Source organism: Amblyomma mixtum, chromosome 9 (assembly GCF_055824585.1).
Source record: "Amblyomma mixtum isolate Tamu chromosome 9, ASM5582458v1, whole genome shotgun sequence".
Taxonomy (NCBI): domain Eukaryota; kingdom Metazoa; phylum Arthropoda; class Arachnida; order Ixodida; family Ixodidae; genus Amblyomma; species Amblyomma mixtum.
The window spans coordinates 11,854,418-11,881,480 of NC_143020.1; the positions used below are offsets into that span (position 1 = coordinate 11,854,418).

The 27,063-nt window shown below is 47.0% G+C and overlaps 1 protein-coding gene across 1 annotated transcript; it reads right to left on the reverse strand.

Annotated features, from left to right (window-relative positions):
* Positions 1-1,213: 1,213 nt before the first annotated feature.
* On the reverse strand, positions 1,214-21,210 carry LOC149328314 (uncharacterized). Its single transcript, XM_089559997.1, has 3 exons — positions 21,053-21,210; positions 6,467-6,747; positions 1,214-1,648 (listed from the first exon to the last, which is right to left on the reverse strand). Exons 1-3 carry the CDS (start codon positions 21,102-21,104, stop codon positions 1,286-1,288), a joined length of 696 nt encoding a protein of 231 aa, XP_089416123.1. The 5' UTR covers positions 21,105-21,210; the 3' UTR covers positions 1,214-1,285.
* Positions 21,211-27,063: the final 5,853 nt, after the last annotated feature.

A 27,063-nucleotide genomic window follows, 5' to 3' on the forward strand; every position in this document is an offset into this window, starting at 1 on the left:
AGCCAACTTGGTTAAATGTGTTGGATGACTTGGTTGAACTGAAAAAAATTTAACCTGCCGTGTCAGTGCATGTGTTGCTGACATGTTTTACTTCTTTGTATCCGTTGTGAAAATGCTATAAAGGAAAAAAGCTGGCATGGCGTACAATAAAGAAAAAAGCTGGCATGGCGTATGTTGCGGGAATTTTAAGCTGACGAAGCCAGTCTCGTGCTGGCTGACCACGACAGTGTCGTATGTATATAGCGTTATGTGTATTTTTGTTGTGCAATGTCATGAGCCAAAGACAGGCAATAAAGAAAAAAAGCTGGCATGGCGTAGTGGTTAGCATGCTCGTCTCGCACTCCGGAGACCGGGGTTCGATTCCCGAACTCAACCAATTTTTTACTTAATTTTATTTATTTATCTCGCCTCACTAGAAAGGTTAATTAGGGTAATTGGGTAATTAAGCAATTAACAAAACTAATTCCCGCTTACTTGGAGCATCACTATACGATCCCTTTAATTGGTTGCAAGGTTACTAGCCAAAGTCCAATTGGCCCCGTTTGAAATTCGCGCACTGTGACGTCATGACCGTTTCGACCAATTGAAAAGCGTGGCATTTCTGTCGACAACTCCTGCTTACAACGACGAGGCATCAAAGGCTTCCGCCTTAAAATCGGGCGTCGGTGTTGGCAGCGAAAAATCAACACAGTGACTCTGGCAGGTAGCGGTCAGAGAGCAGCATAGGAGGCCGGTGGGCCACGAAGGTGACGTGACTTTGCGGCGTCATTCCAAGCTGGCCAGCGGATAGTGAACAAACTGCCAACTGCGCGTATTAGCAGGTGGCAGTTAAATTAATGATTGGACGCACGGAAAGAGCCAACTGGGTCGCACAAGGCCCACCGCTGGGAGCACCTGCCAGAAACTAGGATGGTGGCACGTCTCATAATCGTGGCACCACTGTACCAGGAGAGGTATGAGGACTCCCAGGGATTTATGCATATAAAATAGAGAATGACCTACTGCATAGATGAGAATTAGCTGATTTCGCTACTGTGTCATACCCTTAAGGCGGAGCTAAGTGCGCCCTCCAATTTCTTTTTCATGGCTTTGTTATCCCTCCACTATGACGCAAAATTGTCTTTTCGAACACAATCATCTTACAAACTGCATTCAAGGCCAGGCTCCGCTTCTTCTACATGAATATGGCTCAAAATAAAGAAGACCACTTCGATTCAGGACAGGCAGAGGGTGCAAAGACATTTTAATTTGCAGCGTGCCATCAGTATCTTTCCGATGTCGGCGGCTACTCTGCTCCTAGCGCCGCCTTGAGCGCGGGCAGCACGTGCGTCTCAGGCAACTTGGCAAAGACCGGCACGAAGCTGCGATCGGCCGCCTGCATCATGTCGAAGTAGGGCACCCCGCTTCTTTGCGGGTTCAGGGGGCCCGTAGCTATGCCCGAAAACCAGGGGTACTCTCTAAGGGTGACTTCCACACGCGTCACTTCCGGCCTCGAAGAACCTTCAGCATGGCTTCCGCCCAGATGCTGTGTGAGCTTGCCGTTGAACGATACCCCTGTGAATGTGACTCCCACCCGACCACGCTCCTCGGGCGTCGTCACGTTGTTGCCCGCGTAGTGGTACTCGTAGATGCCTTTCATCTGGGCGTTCTAGTATGACGGGAGAAAAAAAAACAAGCGAGACGCATTCAGAGAACTGAAGGCAAAAAAGTTACAACGTTTACGCTTGTAGCGTCAATCAGAAAATCAGCTACAGGGCTATTTTGTTTGTTAGGAACACTATCACTCCTGCCGACACGAAGATAGAGTTTTTGTGATGAGTACAATACAAATTCAACAAAAAGACATGCGTAGGGAAATATAAGACCAGCACTATCTACACAGTGTCAAATTTGAGCACTACTAAAATTGATTCAATGTGTTTGCAGGAGAGAAAACACTAGCAAAATAGGGATACAGCTAAACATCCAACAGTATGACAAACACCAGAAGAGAACATATCTAAACATTTGCAAGAACTACACGTTCTGCATAAAAGTCGCCAGCTTTTTAAATCACTGTCCATTTCAGCCCTTTGTCGCTTCCCTGACGGTATGGTTGACGTCTTCACGTACAGTAAAACTGCTACAGCACCTCTGGTTTCATAGCAACATAAAGCCATGAGCCGACACACATTATGCGGTTACGGCAGAGCGAGGACGCTTATGCCTTTAACTGAGCTGTGAATTAAGTGTGAAGTTGGGATTGTGAACAGCTCGGGCTGGCAATACTGCTGTTCCTGAGTTCTTCGCCGTAGCGGCGATTGTACCATGGTAGACAAAAGTAAGACACCCCCCCCCCCCCTCTCCAAGCTCCGATCCGTGCTGCTCTGCGTGTGTGCGCTTCCGCGCAGAGTGGCACGGGTCGGAACTTGGAGGGGGGTTCTCTTACTTTTGCTCATGGTGGTACCAGTAACAGGTCCCGATTTAAAAGCCGACTCTCCGTGCTGCACTGCGTTTATGCGGCCGAATATAAGGATAGGGGCACATGACTGCAGTTGTCGAGGATCAGGCACACAAAATTCTAACAGGTGGTTCCCTTCGTCCTCAGAGTGCAGAGAAGCGAATGAGGTGTCATTGCTTTGGGTTTGGCTTCTGCGCAATGTAAGGTTGATGTTAAGGTTTCCAAAAATGTATTTCGAATATACGCTAAGGATACAATTTCGCCCCCAACATAACAAATTTTAGTGCCCCGGCACGCTACACAACTTCAAGTAACAGCGCAAGAAACACTGACTAGGCACATAGAACAAGAACACACAACAACCGCCGACTTTCAGCAAGTATATTTCGAGGCATGCATCGTTTTATACACTGTTGCGAACCACACAAGACACAGACACGTGACTTCTGCCACACGTATCATCACTATCACGAGATTCGTCGTACACCCAACAGCTCCAGTTCCTTTTTTGTCAAAAGTAGAGATGGTTTGCTGATACAATCATCTCCAACCTTTGTTATCTCGGCTGCCTCTACTATCTCGCGAACCAGCTGCTCGGCGTCTTTACTGATCACTTTACATTGTGCATACTCAGCCATGAAAGTTTTGGATGTCCAATCTCTTACATGTATTCCAATATGCCTGCGTGCTTGATCGACGCTAATTTTATGTTCTTTGAGTTCTTCGTTAGTGCATCTGCCGGTCTGTCCTATGTAATTTTATCCACATTTGAACGGCAGGGAATAAGCAACGCCTTCCGCGCATTCGACAAAGCGAGTCTGATGATTTGTTGTGCACCTTCGCAGTTTTTCTGGTTCTTCGGCGTTGACGCGCCGGCAAAAAAAAAATCTATTTTCGTTTCATGTTTTCAATCACACATGTGGAAATTAAATTATATTGGTTTATGCTGGTAAGCAATGGTTGAATTGGCGTATGGGATCAATTTGTAACACCCTGATCGCTAAATTCAATCAGAGCTCGTTGATTAGCCTCAGTAAAAATCCCATTGCTATAATTTAGTTAGGCTTACTTTCCCCGAAGGTTGCGCAAAAGCTAGAACAATAATAAGGCAGTCTTTTCTTAATGACGTTTACTATTACTTTACTGTAGAAAGTATGAAAAGGGGCCTATATAGATACAATGAAGAAATATTTGTGTTCCAACTAAAAGTGTCCTGCCTATATTCGAGCTCTGTGTCGAAAACACGTGGTTCAAAAATAAAGTTGATTATGCTGTACAGCCGTGGTAAAAAAAAATCGGTAGAATATAGGAAACCCGCAACATTATTGAGTTTTTTGCAAATTCCTTGGAAATAATCCTCAAATCCATAATTAATTTCGGTATTGAAATCAGCTGAAAGGGATGGATAGACGGTATAAGGAGTGGCATGAACGGAGACAATTGTGATAGCCACGGCAACCCCTCACGGGGAAAGCGGGACGAGTTAAGGGATCACTGAAGATGGTGACAACTTGCCGAAGTTAATACAAAATTGATAGATTATACATGGTGTAGCGGGGATTAAGTGCTTTCTAACGCAGTAGTCAGACCCCACTGCTTACTGAAGCCGGAACATAGGCACAGGATTAAATATTCACGTACGAGAAGGTCGTCCAAGACCGGACCGTTGCACACCGAGCCTGTGCGGCGGCCGTCTCCGTGCGGGCCCTGAACTAGCAGAAAGAAGTCCGCAGCAGCCCACATTGCTCCCACCAAGAAGCATTTTCAGAGCAACCATAAAATTTCTTCTTATTATTATAACTCAGGGCAATTTCCTTTAAGGATTTTGAAAATGGGCTGAACGTGTAACGATATTTTTTGCACTGCTCGATCTGTCCCCATGTTCATTCGATGCCTTTGCATTAACCCCCGTAGGTTCTCCCTTTTGCGCGCGCTTGTAAGCGAGCCATGCGTTGAGAAAAGCTACGAAGCAAATTCGACCTTTTTTGGACACCACGCAGTCGATGAGCTCGAAGGTAGGCAGTAAGTCAGAGCGGAGCATAATATGCCAGGTTCCATGGGAAAGTAAAAAGTTTAAAGGCCTGAAAAGCCAAGGTTATTCTTTTTTCGGTAGAGAAAGACAGTATCGTTTCTCGATCAATACTGCACCAGTGGGCTGACATTCAGGTAATTTCAAGAAATACAAGAAAGGAGGCTGATAAACAGGATGAAACATGGTACAAACAAGTCAAAGGGTGGTTGTCATGTGGAGACCAGGGACCGTTTTCGATTAGTTGTCCGTTATCCGTTGTCCACTTTACGTCTATTGGGGCCTCTCTAACTGGTCGCTCAGATATACTCGCAGCTTTGAAGCTGCTTTGTGATGCGAACCGGCCATTTCTGTGGTTGAAGACCGGACATCACCATTGCCTGCATATCGGAGCCAATGGACGCTAGTTGTCAGATCCGGTCGTCTGTTGCTTAAAGAGCACTGAGATGCACCTCACCATTTGCTGCATTTTATCCTGAGATTCTTAAGGGACTCAGGGTTGTATTCCCGTCTATAATCTTTAAGGTTTCAGTGCGCGCCCTCTGTCCCCGTGACATGGTGGTCGCTGGACACTTCGAAAACTCATTTCATTGCCGCTCTTTTTCCTTTTTTCCCCCTTTGTTCCCCTCCCAAAGTGTAGGGTAGCCAACTGGGCATCGCCTGGTTAACATCCCGGCCTTTCCGTCCATTTCTCTCTCTCTCTCTTTGCACCATATTGAAGCGAATAGAGAGTTTTAGTATAGTGTTAGCGTGATAGAGGACCTAAGGGAAATCACGTTAGTGTGCCGCAGGCAACGTATTCCCAAAGAGAGTTTTAGTATAGCGTTCTGAAAACGGTAAGCGTGATTTGCTTTACATGAAGGCGAAAGGTCTTTCTAAAATGGTTGCCACTGCCGCTAACTTGCTAAAATATAATATTTACCAGTCCTTTAAGGCAATCCGTACAGCTCCGCTTATTTTCCCCAGTAAAATGACCCAAAATTGAAATAAACTGAGATCAAAATGCATAGCAGTGGCGCCATCTAGTCAGGGCAATGTTATAACTACAAACCGTTTGAACAACAAATTTTTCAACACAAGGCGCCTTATGTTCAAAAAACATTTGCAAATTTGATGTCAATTGCTTTGTTACTACAATTAAGAGTATAAAGCACCGCGACAAAGCTCGAAATCTATTTTTTCTTTCGTTCCGGACGTTTGTGTTACGTTCCGGACAGTTCCAGACGGTAGCAGTGCAGCTTGAGGTCCCATTAGGCTTGAGCACTCAAGAATCGTGAGGGTATCTAAAAAAAATGGGCTGAATTGAGCTTAAATTTAATCTTCGAAGCAAGGTAAGTCATAGCGGAAAGCAAGAATACCAGTAGTTGCCGGTGAATCGCAAGGACTGCTGAACCGGCTGAAGCGGGCGGCTCTTGCTTGGAAGTACAGCGCCATGTTTTCACGCTTAGGGCGCAAAAGCCGCAACTGCCGCAACGCTAACTTCTGAAAATTGGTTTGGTTTGGTTTATGGGGTTTAACGTCCCAAAGCGACTAAGGCTATGAGAGACGCCGTAGTGGAGGGCTCCGGAAATTTCGACCACCTGGGGTTCTTTAACGTGCACTGACATCGCACAGTGCACGGGCCTCTAGAATTTCTCCTCCAAAGAAATTCCGGCCGCCGCGGCCGGGATCGAACCCTCGTCCTTTGGGTCAGCAGCCGAGCACCATAGCCACTGAGCCACCGCGGCGGCTTCTGAAAATTGCGTGCGAACGCTAACGCTAATTCCCCGTTAGCATTCTGCGCATGCGCACTTTGGACCCGCTATTCCTCTATGCACGCAATTGCGCAAAGCCCGCAAAACTAATACTCTCTAATGGCAGCGAATAGTGAGATCCGGTCTCCAACCACCCAATAGCCGGTTCGCTTCACACAGAAGCTTAAGAGGACCACATAGATGTAAAATGGACAATGTAAAAGGGACAGCTCATAGAATAAGGCCCCAGTTACATCTCCTTACCGTGCTCACGGCGATGACGAAGGGGAAGTGCCGCACGTTCTCCTCGCAGACGGCATGCTCGGCGGTCACGTTGACGTCGGTCAGGCGCAGAGGTGAGAGGGTGCCGTTGTACAGTATGTACCCATTTGCGGACACGCTTGGCACCGGGACGATCTCGCTTAGTGTGCCGCTCACCCTTTCCACGGCGGCGAGCAGCACAGCGCGCGCCTCGTGGATTTCCTGGTCGGAGCAACCGTCGTTCCGCGATGTGGTACGCAGCGAGAGGCTGGACACCGATGGAGCTGCGACGTTAAGCCAATGTTTGAGCATACTTAAAGACGTTCGTGGACGCTTTTCTTGGGTTGTTTTCTGTATTACATCTATATTGCATGTGCTGGTGCTAAATTTAGCTGTCCCTATAATTCGTATATTTATTCAAAGCAGCAAGAGGGAAGAAGGGAACAATATACACGAAAGCCACATTTAAAGCTCAGTGCTCTTCTGGTAGTCACCATGTGTAGGTATTTGCTTTGATCTGCCGCATTATGAACTGTCCAGAGTAGCTTTCTTTTGGATAGAGCCGTTCATCTCATGTGAAGTTTAGCGTCGTTGACCGCCGGTAAAACAGCCGTCTCCCATAACTGGACCGGTCACCACGAAAACATTGTCGGGGTATTTGAGTGGGCTCTTCGGTGGTCCAGGAGCATTCATACTTTGAGCGAGTTTTTACAGCTTGGGCGCCACCCTCCGGCTTTGAATGCCTCACTCTCTCCACCGGACTCTCCGGATGGTTCCGGTGGTAACCACTCTCCAGCCACGCATTCCTCTGCTCTCTTAATATACTCCTCTTTTCACGGTAACTTCACTTCCGGTTGTTCCTATTGGAGAAACCGCCCGGTTACGCAGACCACCACTACTACTACTACTTATGCCACATCGACGGGGGAACGAGAAACAGGCGCCTAACAGCGGTCGCCGCAGTGAAAGCGATGCCTTTTATAAATATGCAATGCGGCACTGCCAACTCAATGTGCTCTTTTCGAAGCCACATCGAACTTTTTCTGTCATATTACCCGTCCAGATGCCTGACCTACGCCGTTAGGGCTTAGTGGCAAATTTTTTAAGGGAGCTCGACCCCTCGTGGATTTCCAGGTTTACCGTAGTTTCATCCCTCGGCAGCATCATTTCCTCAAAGAATAAATTCACTCTCAGTTCCTCTAAGTCCATCGTCATCTTCTATGGTGCAGTCCGCCGCCACATCTTTTGCCTGAGAGCTTTGAACTTACTCTCGGTCCTGTAAGCACGAGCTCCAGCAACGGAGGAACGGCTCCGCCTTCAGCGGCGGGATGCGGGGCTTGGCGATTTCCGCCAGTGCAGCATGGGATGAAGTTCCGCTGCCCGGAAGTTAGTACCCCGAAAGCCGCACAAGGGGGTTAGTCTCCCACCCATCTCCGGGGCGCATGGTCACTCTGCACCGCCGGAAACCCCTATCAACGCCAAACGATTGTCAGCAAATTCTCCTGAGCGACTCCGCCACTTTAGGCGTCATTCTGCACAACGAAATGGGCAGCAACGGCGGGGTTAACCTCACGACTTCGTAAATCACTAGAGTATGATGTTTGGTAGAGGTTTCCCCTGCTGCGCGCCAATGCATGCACATTTGGCGTTAAGCCACCCACGCTTAGCTCACTGAGATAGCTCTCGCCCTCAGGGTTCGTCAAAGCTCACATCGCGAAGGTGGCAGAGGCTGTCCACAGACCAGGCAACTAACCTAGAGTTACGCAGGAAGCGCATGCAACCCCCAGGGTTTTAAAGTCTGCGTCCATCCGTCACTCACATCCTTGTGAACGACGGTGAAAAATCTTTGAAATTTCAAACCTTTCTATTTCACACTAGTAGTTGCACAACTCGGAGGACCTTTCGTATCAGAGACACCCCAGGGCAGGCCCCAGAATACGAAGGATCACGATATCCTTTGGCTGACAAGGCTTCGCGTTGACCACATCACAGATGCCTGCAACCTCCCCTAGCCATTACAGCACGTCTTAAGAAAATGCTTAATTCCAGCTTTGTTCAGATCTAGTCAACAAAGGGTCTGAAGGACACCACAGGTCGGGTCCTAAAACAGATCTGTGGCAATCTCCCGTCCACGAGGCTTCCTTTTAACTGGTTTGAGAGAGCTTGCAGGCTGCCCTAGTCATTTCGCACACCTTAGGAAAATGTGGGGTCCTTGCTCTGTCCGGGCCTTTTGCAATAGCGTGTCCTTCATAATCGAGACACCTTAGGAGGGCCCTGAAACGCACCTGTAGGAGTCCCCCGCCCACGAAGCTTCCTACTGGCTGGATTAGAGGGGACCGCTACCTCCCACTGCGATTTCGCAACTGTTGGGAACCAGTTGCGTCAAATTGATTGAACACCACACCATCCAAAGTTTCCGAGTCGCTTGATCCCAAGGGCTGGCCAGCGACCCAAATCATTTCAACTGGTTATAGAAGTTGATACCACCCTGTGCTCCCGGGAACTAGAAACCACAGAGTCAATGCGAGGCTGCTTCCCTTTAGCGGAATCTACACTAGCTTTCCACGAAAATGAAGGATCTCCAGAAAAAAAATCATGTTTGTTTGAAATCGATGCCAGTGCCTGTGCACAATTCTCACTGCAATAGAAGACCTCAGGCAGATGCTTTGTTATCTGAGGCGAAATAGTTTGTGTAGTACACAGTAACAAGCCTCGTGAACTAAAGGTCGCTGATACTTTGAGTTAGCCTCCGTTTATGAAACTATTCGACTTAGCCTGAAGCATCTGCCTCGTGAAAGACATTTAGAGGGTACATCGTACCGACACATTTTGTTCAACAGTGCACAGTGGCGGCTCTTGTGCTGTGTTCAGCAAGAAGTCACCAAATGTGAAAAGGCAACACTACAACACAAGGTGACATTCGGCAGGTAGGTTGATTGAAGGGCTCTAGGAGTAAGCCTGAGTGCTTCGTCAATGTGGGAAGTTTATTGCATGGTAAAAGGCCTTCATAATCTGAATCTTCGCTTCGGGGGAAACAGACAACGAGCATTCAATCTGGGCTTTCAGAATTGTGTGATGCTGACAGTCAGGAAAACTGCCGAAATACGTGCCTTTGAACATTTGCCGCAGGGTGTGCATGACGTCAATACAATGGTTTTGACAATGCAGTGAGAATGCAAGCTGCCGTCAAACGACAAGAGCGAAGCAGAATTGACCGCTACACCACACCAGACTGCCTGAAATGTGGAAAAGGGTGTGACTTGCCCCAAGGGAAGTTCCTCATGATGTTGGCTCTATCAGCAACGAATTAAACGCGAACAAGAACATGAAGGCGGCAACAAAAAAACGCAAACATATTAGCGCCTGGAGAGCAAATACAAGCGAGGTTGATTAACATTTCTGTAAAGCAGTCTTTGCACCCTGAACTGAAATTCTTCCAGCTAGTGTTGTGCTTTCCATAGCTAAGAACTTCTTATTGTGCTGTTCTTCGCTCAGTTGTCTTGTTGGCATATTATTCCTTGCTGAAAGTAGAAGACAGTCGGAAAGAACCGACGATATTGAAAGTACAAAAAAGAACAACAAGGAGCGGCGCCGGAATATTGGTTCGGTGGTAGGGTGGGGTAGCGTTTTTGGCCGGCATTGTTCCTGCGTAGTATTGCTCATCAAGATCGATAGCAACTTCACACATTCTCTTACCAGCCACATTTAAATGCAGGAAGTGAGATGTTTCAAGAATTTGCTGTCACATTAACAACTCATGCTATTAAGGAACTGTCCGGGAGAATTTCGGGAATGTACTCGTCACCCTTCGCCTCCACTTGGCTTGTCTTTTCGTGAGCGTCGTGTTGGGATAAATACGAATCGGCACGAGACGCCTGCAAAAAAAGGGCACTTCCAGCTGCTAATTGCTCACTGTTGTAGAACCATCGCTTCTGTGCTTTGAACATAACCTAGAGCACGACTACCAGGACAACACCACTGTTGCTCAGCCTTTTAAAATAGTGGAGCACTCCACACCACTCCAGAAGCTAGCGTCTTCACAAAAGCTGATCCAGATTTCTTGGGTCTTTTCTCTGTTGTGTTAGCTCGCTGCAATTTTGAATATCTCTGTATTTCCTTATAATGCTTGTGATTGAAGCTCTGTGCGTGTGTTTTATGGGGATTTACTATTTAAAACGTATATTAGGTCTGGGCTGGAATATGCTTGTATTGTGTAGGACCTGTCGACAAAGACCGAAAGACAAAAATTAGAAAGAGTCCAGAACTTAGCGGCCCGCTATGTTTTTGGGAATTGTAGTAAATGCACTGGTGTGTCTGGCATAAAAGAGAAATTAGAATGGGGACCCCTTGAAGGAAGAAAGAGAAAGCTAAGGCTTAAACTTTTTCAGAATATATATTACAATAGGTACATTCTTCATCCACGCTACAGCTCCGAGCGGGTTGTCACAACCATAAAGTGCGCGAATTCAGATGAAGAACCGATATGTACATGTTGTTTATTCCTCACACTGTTCGAGAATAGAATGCTTTATCTTCATAGCTTGTTAGTATTACTGACAATGAAGTTTTTCCATTGTCATTGTGACTGCCCTTGTATTTTTTTTTCTTTGTACAACCTGCAACCCCCCCCCCCCCCCCCCCCACCTGCCACTGCAGTGCCACTGTGGCGCTGTGTGTAAATAAATAAATAAAGCATAATTCCTCTGTATCGCCTTTCTGCTGAGGAAAAGATTGTCGTACGCTGACTGCTGGTAGTCGCTAAAAAGAAGTCAATAATTGCACTAATACTTGCACGGTTTGATTTTATGGGGATTAACATACCGATAGGCAATCAGGGACGTCGTAGTGGAGGGCTCCGGATATATCGACTTACCGGGGTTCTTCAACGTGCACCGACATGTACAGTAGACGAGAATCTAGAATTTCGACTCCATCGAAACACCACCGTTACGGCGGGGATAGAACTCGCACCTTCTGGGTCGGTAGTTGACCTCCGCGGTAGCTTACGCACATTTGCTTGATCTTAAATGTTACTCATTTCACTGCTTAGTTGTAGCCACAATAAAGTAAGCGAAAAACAATGATCAGGAAGTAATTGATTACAATCACGTTCATTCCCTTCCAAGGCTATTAGCACACGCATACGCGGACTGAAGTTAGATGGGACAGCTTGCTTAATCGTTTGTCTAGTTTTATTAGTTATTTTCGGCTGTAGTTGTTTTTCGAAGTTCCTGCTTGTTTTTTTCACCTTTGCACGTGAGTATGTGAGCCGGGACGCTGAAGGCTACCAATATAGGTTCTTGAGGAAAGAGCGATGTCAAAACATGATGGACACCTGGCACCCGCCCGCATTGAGCACTTGCTCTATTATTGTGCCTGACTTCTGAAAGCATACTTCTTCGTTGTAGTTCATGCTCTCAGGCCACAGAGCCCTTGCCAAGAAAACATGACGTTCCGTTTTATCATCATGGCGAAAAGCGAACCGGCGAATATGGTGTGAGGCGGAGAACGGCGATGATCATGTTTGTTGGTCGTTTGTTGCTATCGGCGCCGCCACCCAGTTAAGCTCTTTGTGGGCGCAATGCAGCTGAATAAAGAGTTTGCTTCGGTGACACATCAGATGGATCGTCTTTTCTCACCGCCTTTGCCATTACCACGTGAAAATACCAGTTTTTGCATCAAAGAAAAACGCGTTCCCTGATGTTCTTTATGAAGTCTGCCGCGCTCGGAAAAACGGACAACACAGAGGCACCCCATGCGCTATTAGTGTTGTTCGTGTTTCCCAGCACTGCAGACTTCATAATGAACAACCAACTTGCCTAATCAGCTAGTCTCATCTGAAGTCTCATCGGCCGAAAGCGAACCTAAGTGCATGAAACGCACATTAAGTTGAGTGCCAACTAGGGCAACGTCTGCCAGTGATGTGTTAAAACGTCTACTGTGCTGAATTCCAAGTGCCTGCTCTGTTGTACTACATTATAGCACTTTGGTTTTCTTCCTCGCTTGGTGCAAGAAAAAGTGCCGCCTTTGGCAACGTCTTGGACATCATTAAGGCGGGGACACATGTCAGGCGAGCGCTCCGAATCCGGTCCGGCTCGCCGCGTCCGGCGGCGCCGCTCCGGCCAGCCGGCGACCGCCGGACGCGTCAAACCGCGTAGATATGTCCGGTGCACCGCGTCCGGCGAATGTCCGGCACGCCGCTCCGGCGGGCAGTGGCAGCCAATGCGAGCGCGCAGAGCGCCAACGTCACGACGACGTCGAGTTCGCGACGTCACAGGTGAGCACGACAGAGGTACAGTGGTGAGCGGTGTGTCGGCTGCTGAATTGTAAGGCTAGTTTGACAGCGCTGTTTTCACCGAACACCATGTCTTCGTTCAAACAGTCCCGGATTTGGGAGAACGAACAAGGGGTGCCGAGTGTAGCACCTTTTTTGAGCGCTGGCCAGTCCCGAAGAGCCCTCGGCTGCGGCGTTGATACGAAACCACTAGGCCTAGCGACGACTAGGGCAGTCGGGGACTAGCGCTCAGTTCGTCGCCCGGCGTTGCCGCAGGCGATGTTCTTGCAGAAAGCTCCACTCTAGCACAGGCATGCTGTCGTTGCTCGATTCTAGGAAGCATCCTTTCTGGTAGCATGGCTGTTCTGTATTTTCTTGTGCGAACGTGAAGTAAGCCGAGCCTGCCGGCCGGCCAGCCTGGATCCCGTCTGCCGGCGTCATAAAAACGAGCGAATGAGTGTTCTTGACGTAAATAATAAACCCTGGGATAGCGAAATGAGAAAATTATATCATTTTTCTGGTTCATTGGCTAATACCGAGTTGCTGGTAAAAGTAACAACTGTGGTACGAGCGAATTAGTTGCGAGAACCGCCTCGCAGCTGCCGCTAGCTGGCCCGACGCTGTGGTCCGGCTCGACTGGCGCCCGCTAGCCGCTGCTGAAGGCGCCACGGAAACTGACCATACTATTATTTTATTGTGAGATGATGCTGTTGACAGCAAAGCGGAGTGAAGAATAGGCCTTCAATTATAGCGCAGGTGACTTCCGAAGCGCCAGCCCCTGCCGCTTCGATGCGAAGCAGGCTATAGGCCTAGCGACGACCACGGCAGACAGGCAGCAGCAGAGCTCGTCGCCCGGAGCACCCGCGAGCGGTGCCGTTGCCGAAAGCTCGCAACATAAGGAGGCATGCTTTGTCGCCGCTCTAGTATAGCTGGCAGTCTTTCTGATAACAAGGCGATGCCGTCTTTTCTTGCAATATTTGTACACCAAGCCAAGGAGCGCTAAGCAGGGTTGCCAGATTGGGCTATTAATAGCCAATTTGGGCTACTTTTTGTCCGAGTTGGCGTCAGAAATTTCGTTTTGGCTATGTGGCTACTTTTTGGCTACATCTTTTTTATGCGTGAAAAAAATGTTAAAGTAGTTATAATGTGCTCTGTTACAATAACGCAGGGACAGAAATAAAAGGCATGTTGGAATCAAAATGCAGGCTATTGCAGGCTAAAGAAATTAAGCGCGTCTGCTACAAAATGACAATTTGTAAACGCTGTGTTCGAGAAAACTTGTGTGTGTCAGGCGGCCAAGGATCATGGCCTTTCGATTTCTTTTATAAACAGTGGACACTACGTGAAAGTTGCCCCCAGGAAACACTTCACGGCCTATAGATTACACTTAATTCGCGAACTAACCCCACCCACGCCCGCGCGCCACCGAACATAGACTGTTGCCGTCTGCACACGTGAGCGTTCTCCCATTGACGGTGTACCACGGGTGACCATGGTACCAGAATAGAGGTAAAACACAAAGAGAACTTAAGTCTCTACGTGGTACGAATGCGTACGCATTAAATGCTACTGTTTCGCTTCTGTTGCGCGGTTTCGTGATCATCACGTATTAATCATTAACCGTAGACGTGGCCTAGTGGTTTGGGGGTCCGCTTCGGCTGCGGTAGGTGGCTGGTTGGAAACCCACCGCCAGGAATGTTCTTTTCTTGTATTGTTTATTCTGCATGGTTCTGCGAACACATTCTGCTCAAGATACGCATGAGGAAAGTTATGCTTACGCATTAATAAGGTATTCTTCTGTTTCTTCCTAATCTCGTGGTGGACACACCAAGCGCGCAACTCGCAAGAGCCTACGCTTTTTTTGCAGCCTCAGGCGGCACACGTGCAGCCCTCGATATTCATCGCGAACTACGCGAGAGCGCCGTGTCCGTTGCGTAATCCACGTGCACTGATACGGTGCCATGGCGTCATCCTTTGGAGCGGCGCGGAACCCACTGTAAGAACGAGGACGGCGGAAGTTAGTGGCATGACATGGCATTAGATCCGTCGCTACGAGAACTTTAATCAGAATGGGCAAGTTGGCTATGTACATCCGGAACTACAAAAATAAATGGAAAAAGGAGCCGGAATTCAAGGTTAAAATGTTTTTCTCATTATTGTGAACGTACTGTTACACTGAAGATGAAATCGACATAGATTATCATCTAATGGCACATATCCTAAATTTATTCTGAGCTCATGCATATCGTGGAATGTAGCTTCAAGAAGGCGCATGCTATAGTCGGATACAACTTAAGTCTGCAGTGAAGCTCCGCCCATATTCAGCCTTCGCGCACAGAATTCCTCCACGACGAAAAAGTAGTCCGCTGCTTAAACGCTTCTTGTTACGTTAACAAGAAGCTTATGACAAGAAAAAAATTGAGCTCTAGAATTTTTAATCACGAATTGTTTGATATAGTCAAACGTTAAAAAGCTGATTTCGTTTACACTTGCGATTGGCCAGCGGAGCAATACAAGACGCCGCGGACCGCAGTCCAGTGTTAGCAACTGCTGTTTTTTTAAGTTGTATCCTACGATAGGTGCTTTGAGGTGACGCTCTCAGCGAGAACCTTTCTCTTAATGCATAAAATTGAAATGTGAGGCTGCGTAAGTATAGAGCAAGGTATTTTCACTGTCGATGTGTGTAATGTGGGCGCGATCATTTTAAGGTGAAATATTTATAAACTAGAGCTGCGATTGCGTTGTATAGCGCCGCCGTTCTTTTCCGCGTGCAGACTGGCTGTCGTAACCCGCCTCAGGTGATATGCCCTACTGCCGCACATGAAAAGTGGAACTGCGGCCCCATCTTGAGGACCTGGTTAGCGCACCTGGTTAGTCGTAGTGGTTAGCGCGCATGAGGGATGCGAAATGTAACTACGGAAAGAACACATCATGGGCACCACCTCAGACGGAAAAGAAATCTAATATGTAAATATTCTTGCCGAAAATTAATTTAATTGGCTTAAGAAATGTCGTCCCAAAAACAAATATTTTTGGCTACTTTTGGGCTACGCAAAATTTTCGCTTCTGGCTACGTTTGGGCTACTACGCAGGCCAATTTGGCTACCAGAGGCCGGAACCATCTGGCAACCCTGGCGCTAAGGCACTGCTGCGCGGCGGCGAAGTGCTACGCCGGTTGTGGGCGGAGCTTGGGTTGAGCGGCGCAGCGATGCTCACCGCTCCCTGTGTGTCCCTGCTTGCTGTGGTGCGGCAGTTCGGAAGCGGCGACCGGAGCGGCGCGCCGGACGCGTTGCCGGACATGTGTTCCCTGCTTTATTCAGGAGGGGGCAGGCGGCATAAAAATGGAACCTTCGAAAGTCGTCGCTGCATGAACGGCGCCATGCTTCTGCCATCTATCAAATCTTTGTGTGGAGCAAGCAGTGTTGGCAAAGAAATTCAGCTTGAGAACCTTTAAAGTTGTTCACAAAGACGTGAGATAATATTCAATATAAAAGCTTGCTGCAAAGCAGAGAGGCATCCATGGAGTCTTGTAGCCGTGCTCTTCTCGCAGTCATAACCAGCCCTCTTCCAATCATTTTGGTGCGAGCGGTGGCGAGCAATCGCTAAAACAAAACGCGGGCTTCAGAGCACAACATTTCTTTCAACTCTTTACCTCCGGCACTAATGGGAAGTGAAGCGCACCGAGGATGTGGATCCGAGCGTTGTGGCCCCACCCTTGAGATTATTTACCCCCGCGTAAATAGTGATCTCTGTGTGTGCGCGTGTATATACCGGCTGTCCCAGCTAAATGTAACCAAACTTTTAAAAAAGGCGAAGTGTCCTAGTCCAGTGATACCAACTCAGGGTTGTTCATAGTCGCGTGGCCTAGTTTTGAGTATTTTTTTTGCTCTTCAAAGTTAAATAGTTAAGTTTAATTAGCTAACTTTTTAATGATTAACTTCAGGAAGAAAGTGACAATGCAAAAGAATTAGATCACCTTGAAAAACCGCTAGTAGTGCTGTTTCCGTCAAGTTACGATTTACATAGCTTCAATTAATTGTCACGTGAACAGCTGCTCGCTCACTTCTCTGCCCCAATGTGCACCCAAAGTCTCATCGAGGATAGGACTTCAGTTAATTTTGCTTGATCATATGGTGTTGGATGATCGCTCACATCGATGGTGTTGATCTTGTAGCCTTCTAATGGTTCGGTGATCCGGCGACACGTTGCGGAAGAGACAGGACACTTCTTCGGGACTATGTGGTTTATTCACGAGCGCTCAATGGCGACTTCTCTTCGAGCCCTCTCTCAGACCTCGCCCGGACTCCCCTCCGATGCCGGCCGGTCTCTCCGGACTCTATCGAGCTCCCATCTCCCTGCCGGCCGGTCTCCGATCTCTCCCCGGCCTCCGTCTGATCTCTAATCCTCTCCTTTTCGCGCCAAAAACTTGCCCTTAAATACACTCTCCCAGCATTCTGAGGACCATTTTTGTAACCAATAGGAAATGCGCTTGAAGAGCCAATCAGGAGAATTTTGTTCAAACTGAAGGAGCCAATAGCACGCCAGTGCTCACGGGGTTGTTTTTTACGCGAGCACCGCGCGAATTCCACGAATACGTTACGCATTTCCGCTTGGTTACGGCACCGGCGCACACAAACACACAAAAACACCAACGGCGGCACAGGGAAGTCAAACACTCTGCCCGAACCGCGCGCACTGCCCCGGTCGCGCTCTCCCCCTTCGCTGCTCGTCTTAGGGGCATCCCGTCTGTCACGCTGTCTGCTGTCGAAAGCAATAAAATTGCACGCGAACCCCTCTCGAAGCCCCAGGGGTCCGCGCATCGGCCGCGTCTTGCGGCCCGAACGCCGCCTTGCAAGGCCGGGCCTCCTCCTTGCGGTTAACCGTCGTTGCCGCCATCTGCCGCGTTTGTCTCCGATTTCGGCGGCGCCAGGATGGCGGCTGCTCAAGGAGCCCCGACAAACAGCCAACACACACAAAACCAAGGGGGCCAAGCTACCGGCTTCGGGGTGTGTGCGCGATGGGTCCCTGAGCCGCAACCCGGCAACTCAACTACTTCAGAAAAAAATGGATTTTATTCTTTAAGGCGCGTCTTGGGACGTTGAAGTGGCACAGTTGTAACGTGGAAGCTTTTTCTTATTGCGCGGTTTATGGTTAAAGGCCGGTAAAAAAAACTACTTTACGTAAATTTTACTTTGCTGCAAATGTCTCAGTAAGCTGTTTCTCAAAGCGATCTACAACTTTTCCATTGACACTTTGTTCGTCAAGTGAATAATTAAAAAGTTAGTTAATTAAGCTTAACTAGTTAGTCAACCTTGAAGAACGAAAAACACTGCAGACTAGGTCACGCGACTCTAAACAACCCTCATTTGGTTTCAGATGGCTAGAACACCCCGTGTTTTTTAAAAGCTTGGTTACATTTAGCTGGGAGACGTGGTCTATATATATTGTCACGTGCTTCCACAGAACCTCGACGGAAGAAGCAGAAGATGGACTGACCAGCAGAGAGAAAGGAAGAGAAGGAGCTGAAGGACGCTGGTAGGTTTCCTGCTTCCATCCTGCTCCGACCGATCCCCTCTGTGAATAAACCCCCGTGCGTGCTAAGCACGGAACAGTTTGATGGAGGTGCTGGGTGCAAAAGCCTTCTTTGCGTATTGAAAATTATCAACGCAGAAATGCCCTACAGCTACAATTTATAACAATTATTAACCATGCCACTTCTACAACTACTACTACACTTAAAATGCTACTGATTAAGTGGCAACTTGGAATTAGCCATTAAAAGGACGTTCGGAGATTGCGATGAAAGCTGAAAATGGTGAGCCCTATGAGAAAACTGAGCGTGAAGTTCAGCACAACGTAACATCTCGCCAGTGATGTTCGAAACAGAAAAGGCGCGAATGCGACGAGAACAAGAAGGGACGTAAAGCAACAGGGCTGGTCCTCGTCCCATTCGCGGCTTTTCTGTTTCAAACATGAATATGAACCAACTAGCTCAAAAAAAGGGCTTCTATTACTCGCCAGTCCTTTTCACCACGCTCTCCCTTTTCGGGCCCATGCAGGAGTGGATACAAAGGAGGCAATACAGGGGAACAAGTTCTCGAAGAGAGACGAATTGGTTCCTGGAGGTATGTTTCTCTTGATATTGTTGCCGTGATAAAGTGAGAGCAGAAATTTTAGCCTTGATGTTGTTCTACGCTGTGCCAAGCTGCGAAGATCTGCTTTGTGAAGTAGGTTAGATACGCTGGAATTTCTGGAAAAGTTTGAGTATACAAAGCGTACTGATGTTTCGAATGCGTTCTAGTGCGCCTGTCAAATATTGCTAGTGTCCACTCCAAATAATGTCAGCATATTCTAAGGTTGGTCTCACGAGCGTTTTGTATGAACTAAGTTTAAAATTAGGAGCAGCGTTACGTAATCTTATTCTGAGGAGATACAGCTTTCCTTGGGCCTTACGACATATGTTTTTAATGTGCTGTTCCCAGCTTAGATTGCTTGATAGTGTCACTCCTAGGTATTTTACACAATTAGTTTTCTCGATTGGGACATTGGCTATAATGTATGAAAAATCTAGTGGCTTTTTCTTGTTGCTAAAAATTATGCTTTTTGTTTTAGTGGCATTAAGTCTCATTCCCCATCTGGTGCAAGACTAAATAGCCGATAGAGATTCATTTAGTTTAATTTGATCTCCTATAGAATCTGTCATCTTATATACTACGCAGTCATCCGCGAAGAGTCGAATTTGTACCCAAAGGTGAATGCATGTATGGATATTTGATTGACAGTGATCCATTTATCTTTTTTCTCGGCATATGGTATTGTCACGTGATATTGACAACGCTCTGCACGATGAACGGCCAGAGTGAAGCTGTTCTTAAGCGAACTCTTTTGGGTTGTCTTGCGCCCACAAGTAACAACTTGGAGGCGGTGACAGCGACAAATGTGCTCAGTGGTCGTTGAAAACAGAACACCGCCGCTCTCCGCCGCACTGATTTTTTAAGCTGGCTAACAATCTCCGACATAAGGCGCGAAAAAATGCTAAAATAAATCTCGAACAATGTACAAGCCGCCGCATGTGGCTGCGATCATTCGAGATAAAACTGGTCCAATCTCGCGTTACAAACAAAATGATAAAGAGGCGCGCTGGTGGTCTTCAGCATGGACAAATAAAAGCATAAAGCTGCACTGTATTAGGACAAACTGGTGCATTGTGCCGGGCAGAATGCAGTGGCTTAATGCAACGGAAGATGTCCTGATCCAGAGGCAACGTTTCAAGGATAAAGAACCCATAATGTTACGGCAAGCGCATGATCCTGTCTTTTTGCCTCGTGGAAGGGGGCGCCATTTCGAGCTTGCCAGAAGATATGCTGACTGCATAAGATGGCATGTGATATTACGCAGTAGAGAAAGCAATACGATTTGTGGTAGCGTTCATCTCAGCCGAGCTACTTTCTTTCTGTGCTCGCCGTACGCGCCACAGATTTGTAGGGCTTTTGCAGATATTTTTAAAGCAGGAGGCGTTAAGCATGCATTCAATAAAATGGAGCCAGAAAAGTGAACACCAATAATTTCACTGAACGAAGACTGCATTTTGTTCCCGCCACGCCAAAAATAGCGGGAATGCTATCAAACAAATTTTTGTAAAGAGATTACGCAAAAAGCCCTGAAGAGCATCTTGAGCACACAGACAAGTTCCCACTAATGTTGCGGTACACGTTGATTACCTGGAGAGTCGCTGACATGACAGCGCTTATGAAAACTTTTGAAAGAGTTGCCTTTTAAATGTGGATGTAGGGAGCACTTCCAAAAGGCGACCACTTTCATTTCGTAGCGGAAGAAGCGGGATCAATTCGCCATATATGAAGTATTGGTCTCATAATGAAGAGCAAATTCCTTGTAGTCATTTAAGGTACTTAAACAAGAGAATTGCGCTAAAAAATGCACGAACGAGAAGAGGACAAGGAGCGTAATTCTCTTGTTTAAACGATCGACTCGCCCAACAACGTGCTCTCTTAAATTTGTTTAAGGTAATTAACATAGAAGTACTCCAAAGAATGAAAGATATTCCCCCCCCCCCGTTTTTACGAAAAAAACCTGATCCGTGAACAACGTCACAGCTTCAACGAAGTACTTTCTAAATAAAACAGAAATTTACCCGCAAGGAGATGTGAAAAATTGATTATTTTCAAGGTTTATGCATGTACTTGCGTTTCATCATATAAGGTTTTTTACAAACCAATAAACAAAAGAGACGCAATCCTTGCAAATCTCACGTTGCAGCGTGCTGCAAAAGAGCAGCGGGATGCCTTTACGCTTACCTATTGTAGTTAGGAGAAGTACAATCCACGGGCCCACCGCTGCCGACTGCATGTTGCCGACTCACGCTGCGGCGCCGCGATCAGCGAAGGGCCTGGCCCTGTGCCACCGCCGACCGCGCGCCTCCTCGGCTGCCCCGTCGGGCTGGGGCATGGGGGCCTCTCAGATTTCAGCCATCGTCCTCGATATCTCTCTCTCACGCCGCTGTATCAGCCGACACACGCGTGCTCTGGGAGCGGCCCGGCTCGAGCAACACGAGGCGCACGCGATAAGCAACGAGCCAACAAATACAAACAAAAATGCCACTGCAGTCGTGAGAAGAACGATGACAAAATTAGAAACATATGCGGCAAGTCTTGCTGCCGGAGGTTACGTTTATTTTGCGGCCAAGTTGAAACGACGGGTGCGTATAGTTAAGCGCTCAGCATAAAAGAACGCTTAAGCATGAGCGATTATATTGGTTTGCGAAGCAGGAAAACTACTTTGCTGGTGTAGAACCCACCGAAGCTTTGCCTGCGGGCTAATGGGATGAACAGAAAAAGATCTGAGCCTTGATCACCCACCATGTTGCACTGCACGTGCTTGTGGTACTTCGCTTGAGGTGGCTTGAGTCAAAAAAAGACTACATTAGTCAATCAAAATTGGACTAATATTGCTAGGATCGTGAAATTATGGCGTCATAAAATTGGTATGTGTTACGAACATTGTAAATGTTAATTTTTTTTCGCACAAACATGGTTGCCATTGATTTTGTGGTTCCGTTTCCAGATAAGCACTTGAATCGTATTATTTTTCTGCTCAAAGAAAATGGGGCATATAAAAAAATTTCGTACAGAGAGTCTAACCCCTCCTTATACAGAAAAAGCCTCCTGGGTCAAAGCTGCTGGCGTGTCGTACTGAACTCGAGGTTGCCGCTTCCATTTGACGGCACGGTAGCATCCCATGAAGGATAGCAGGTCTCGTAGATGTTGCTGACTTCATCTAAAGATACATCTAGCTTTACTATAAAAGAGAACACATTATGAATAATGATTCAATAATCTGTCAATAAATTGGAGAGACAAGCATTCTTTCTCTTGATTTTTTGAAAGCGGTCTCCTGCGCATAAAATAATGGCACAATATTTTGGGGTTAGGTGTAGAAATAAAGACAGACATCCTACCGACTTCGGCTGATAGGATCATTGTATTTTTTTTTCGCTATTTAATTGGATTCGTTCGATTAGTCAGTAGGTGATTTCAGTGGCAGTAGTGCCATGGGAGCACTTGCGTCAATGATAAATGTTTTTGACGCGAACAGCAAATATATTGCTTTCAACTAGCCGTACCTGAGTCATCACAAGACAGCAGCTGCTTTTTCCTCGTCGTCACTGATAGCGCGTCTAGGGCAAGAAGTGATTTCTCCACGTGGCATCTGGACACGCAAGACACGGGTTCTCAGAGATGAGACCCCTCGAGTGTGCCCTTACTGGCCTCTGGCAGCTGCGATTATCGGTCCCACATACCGGAGGGGCGGCGTGTTAAGCGTCTGTCAAGTTCAACACCCGGAACATCTCTGTGTAAGAGATCGGTGCTGGTGATTCTGCGGAGTCTTAAGCGATGTGAAGACAATCACTTTAGACTGAACAGGTATCAATTAAAGTAGTGTAGTGGAGACCATCCGGTTAACAAGGCACATGAGGATTGTTAGGCGCTGGAATTCTCTGTCCTATACCGTGATTTCTACCGGAGAATAAGCGACCCCACCTCACCAGAAAAAAGTATAAAGTTCTAGTGTGGTGAAAACAAAAGCGATAAATACCACATCGATCTTTACTATGCGCCGCCGCGGTGGCTCAGTGGCTGTGGCGCTCGGCTGTTGGTCGAAAAGACGTGGGTTCGATCCTGGCCACTGCGGTCATGTATTGATTCAGGCGAAATACTAAAGACCCGTGTGCTGTGCGATGTCAGCGCACGTTAAAGAACCCCCGGTGGTCGAAACTTCCGGAGGCCTTCACTACGGCGTGCTTCATAGCCTGAGCCGCTTTGGGACGTCAAACCCGCAATAACCAATGAAACCGCTCTATACTATGCGCTGTGTTCTATCGTACAGACCCGATTCAGCCAGAGAGCAAGTGCTGAAGCTGCAATGAATGAGAGTGTCACGTATTGCTGACTGTAGTCCAGCGGGTAGGAAAACAGCGAGAATGGCTTCCAAACGAAACTTTTATTTGGGGCTGAATTGCGCCCGCAAAGAATGGAATGACCCTGCAGCAGCGTAGCAACACATGTACTCGGCGGTCGTCGAAGAGAATGCCCGCCGCTCTCGGCCTTGCTGAATTTAAAGTTGACAGTGAACTTTCGAGATACGGCGTGCAAAGTTACAACAGAGTCATGAAACAACGTAGAATCGGCTCCGCCTGGATGCGCTCAATCGAGATAAATCTGGTCGCGCCTCGCCTCTCAGTTAAAGCGATAAAGTGGCGTGCCGGCAGCTTTGCAGAATGAACAAACAAACAATGCAAATGTAGCAATAGTAGATTAACAAAACGATATTTCCTGTTGGCCTACTGAATAATGTGTGGGTGAAATGTGAAATAATAGAGAAAATTAAAATCTGAAATATCCTGGTGGTTTCATCTCTCGTCGAATGACCCCCTTGATTAATTTCCGCTTGAGTGATACTGGTAAGCTGCTGTTGATGACCTTTGAGTATGTGCCAAAAGCACTCAACGGCGTAATTATTCTAACTAGTTTTTCCGCTCCGTACACAAAATGGATCCCTGTCATGGTGTCGCTAGGAAAGAGCGGAGAGATGGTGGAGTAGAGAAGAGGTGGACAACCCGGTAATAACTCATTATGAGCAAACACCACGAAAAGACAACACACCTAACGTTCACACACAATAATTTTATTGTACTAAAGACATTTTATACACAGCAACCACGTGGCATACAAGCAAGAATACAAAGAAGGCAAACATTGCACAGTTAGCGGCCAGTAAACGAGAATTAAAGATTGGTATGTGATGCAGCAGAAGCAAAACACAGTCATACAAAAGCCGAGTTCTTAACTTTTATTTGTAGTCTTAGCAAGGGACTTAATTTTCGAACGACGCTATGGAGGGTCACACATGGACCTTATCACATGGACCTTTTTTAGATGATAAAATATGACTAGATTACGGTCTAGTAGATTGGTCAGAGCACCAAAACATAATAATATTACAACAAGCTCCATCGTTGTGATGGCGACAGTGAAACGACACGTAATGATATCCGGAATTCGGCAGCCCGTTTATGTGTTCACGCAAGGCACTTCTTGTGCAGCAAACTGTATACCAAACACACCCTTTCCGGCACGAAAAGCCAGCAGGTATACTACAGCACACACATATTCAATTCCCAAAAGCAGATTTCAGTGGCAAACAAAGCATATGAAAAGAATCGGGACAGTATACGTTGGAAATTCACTTCTGAATCGTGCCATATCATCGACGGAGTTTCAGCAGTGTTGCGAAAGCAAAGCCAAGTTCCGGTCTTGAGGAGAGGCTCTTCAGTTCTTGTACCACACTTCTCATATAAGGTATGACTGCCAGTTCGTTTTACCATGTTATCTGAGACGGGATTCTTTTGGTCTTTCTATAACATTCCAGTGCGAAGCAGTAGGGTGACCTGCTTAATAGGTGCAAACGTTCGCGACTGCCGCGCGGAAGCACGGTGAAGCGGTGCTGACTGAAACGTTTCTAGACGGTCGTGATGATATAAAGGGTGCTTCACCTAAGACTTTACACAATTTTTAAAAATTCGCTCATGAGTTTGGAGAGCGCTTTTATCTGCATAGCATTGTGCTGAGACGTGTTAACTAGCAGGCCGGCTAGCTAATATTGAGTAGTTAACTTTTTAGCTATTACCATTAGGCTCCTTAATTTTCAGGAGGCGTGTAGCCCACTGAGAGTAACATCCATATCAGTTTTTGGAATTTAGAAAACTTCGTTACCCTAGGCGCTGTGGCGCAACAAGTTTTACCTACATCTCGCCAAAATACGTGCTTTCGAGAAGCTTGCAGGCAAAGCAACCTCTCCAGTGCACGCCATTCGTCGAAATAGCCAAAATTTGTTGGGCCCCAGCGCCGAGGGTAACCGCGTTTTTGAAATCCTAAAAGCTGTCATGGATGCTACTTACGGAGGGCTACACGACCGTCAGTTATCAAGGAGCCTCATTGGAATAGTCGACAAGTGAACTATTAAACATTAGTTAACCCGCCAGCCAGTTAGCACATCTTAGCTGTGTTCTTGTATACTACACTGTTGACAATGCTATGCTGAAAAAACGCTCTTGCAACTTCAACAGCCTATTTAAGAAAAAATATGTCTGAAGTCTAAGGTGAAACACGCAGTGTATTTCCCGGCGTTCGCAGGACGCTGCCAGCACTCCCATAACATTATCTTTCGTTAACATGATCTCAACACTGAGGAGTTTAAGCTCATCATTTTCCTGCGTTTCAAACGTCAGCGTGAGACATTTGGCGAAGTCACATCGGCTTGTTTCGTTTCTCGTCCCGTCCCGAGTAAGGTGCACTCCCTTAATAATAACTCAGTGAACATGTATATTTTGTTTACATCTGTTTAGAACAGGGTTTGCTGCAGTCACTCGTCAGTTCTCTCAAATACGTCCGCTTTTCATCGGTTGCGTTTCTCCGAATACTTCTCTCCGTGTTCTCACCTGCGCTGCGGCTTCCACAGACAGACCACCTTCGCGACAACGAGGCAACTAGATCCTCAATGGATTCCATTTGCTGTCTCTCATAAACGAAAAACGTGAAGGTCACAGTGATAATTCCTCTGGCGGTGTCTCGTGTACGGAATACATACACCATAGGCATCTGAAACAGTAGACTTGTACAATATTTTACACGACGGAAAGCCTAGTCTCACAAGCGCGCTTCCCCTAAGTCATGCTCATGGTCAGGCTGTTCTGTTGAGGCAAAATACAACGCTCAAGACAGGCCATAGGATAACGGCGAGATACACGATTCGCTGAGTTACGCGTGGAGTTTAGTCACTTAAGGAACCTGAAAAAGTTGCAGAAACGACCATTAGCGCATTCAATACCAAAACTGGGACTGAAAAAAAAAGAAAATAAAAAATTAGAACAAAAAGAATGAAAAAACAAATCAACGATTAACGAATGTTTTCTTATGAAGGGAAAAGGTGGCTGGCTGGTGTAAATAGGATGGGCTTCAACGGGGTCTCTTTTACGGTGTCTTTGATGCCTGCAGGATGCAGTCGATTTTTCAAGTCGAGAATGCAGGTGCAAAATGCGTTATTAAACGCTTGTTGTGCTTATGGTGTAATATTCATCCGATCACACGTCTGGCGTGGTTTCTTCTCTAATGTAGTCGCACGGAATAGACTTGGTTCCTATCTTGTGAACTTGTGAGCTTGGAGCGGCCTGTGTCTCTCGTAGAGATAACCTTGTAGCAGTACTGCCTGCCGCTAGACGTGTCTTTCATTTCATCTCGCCAGCACCTCACGCTCATTCCCCGCAACCATGCCTTCTAGAGACGACGGAAATACTAAATCACGATCATATCCTATCGATATTTACAATACGAGTTTTGTTGACAAAAAAAATTCATTGTCAGCTGATAATACCTTCACATTAAGACCGATCCCTCTCCCAATGAAGTCCGTTCAGCAAAAAAGGGGTCGGCCATGGCAGCTTCAGTCGGAACCTGTTTTTAAATCTCGTTTCTGTACGTGCCTGTCTGATATTATTGGTGTAGTGTGTTTTAACGTCCCAAAGCGACCCAGGCTATGAGGGACGCCGTAGTGAAGGACTTCACAAATTTCGACCACCTGGGGTTCTTTTAGGTGCACTGACATCGCACAGCACACGGGCCTCTAGAATTTCGCCTCCATCGAAATTCGGCCGCCGCGGCCGGGATCGAACCCGCGTCTTTCAGGTCAGCAGCCGAGCGCCGTAACCATTGAGCCACCGTGGCGGGGCTGTCTGATATTATAGTTATGGTTT

What these genes read in the sequence shown, in the direction of transcription:
- LOC149328314 (XM_089559997.1), bottom strand. Translation starts at nt 21,104, where the DNA reads ATGCAGTCGGCAGCGGTGGGCCCGTGGATTGTACTTCTCCTAACTACA. An exon ending in ACTTCTCCTAACTACAATAG is followed by an intron (nt 6,748 to 21,052) that starts GTAAGCGTAAAG and finishes TTAACGTCGCAG; the next exon opens with CTCCATCGGTGTCCAGCCTC. An exon ending in TCGTCATCGCCGTGAGCACG is followed by an intron (nt 1,649 to 6,466) that starts GTAAGGAGATGT and finishes CCGTCATACTAG; the next exon opens with AACGCCCAGATGAAAGGCAT.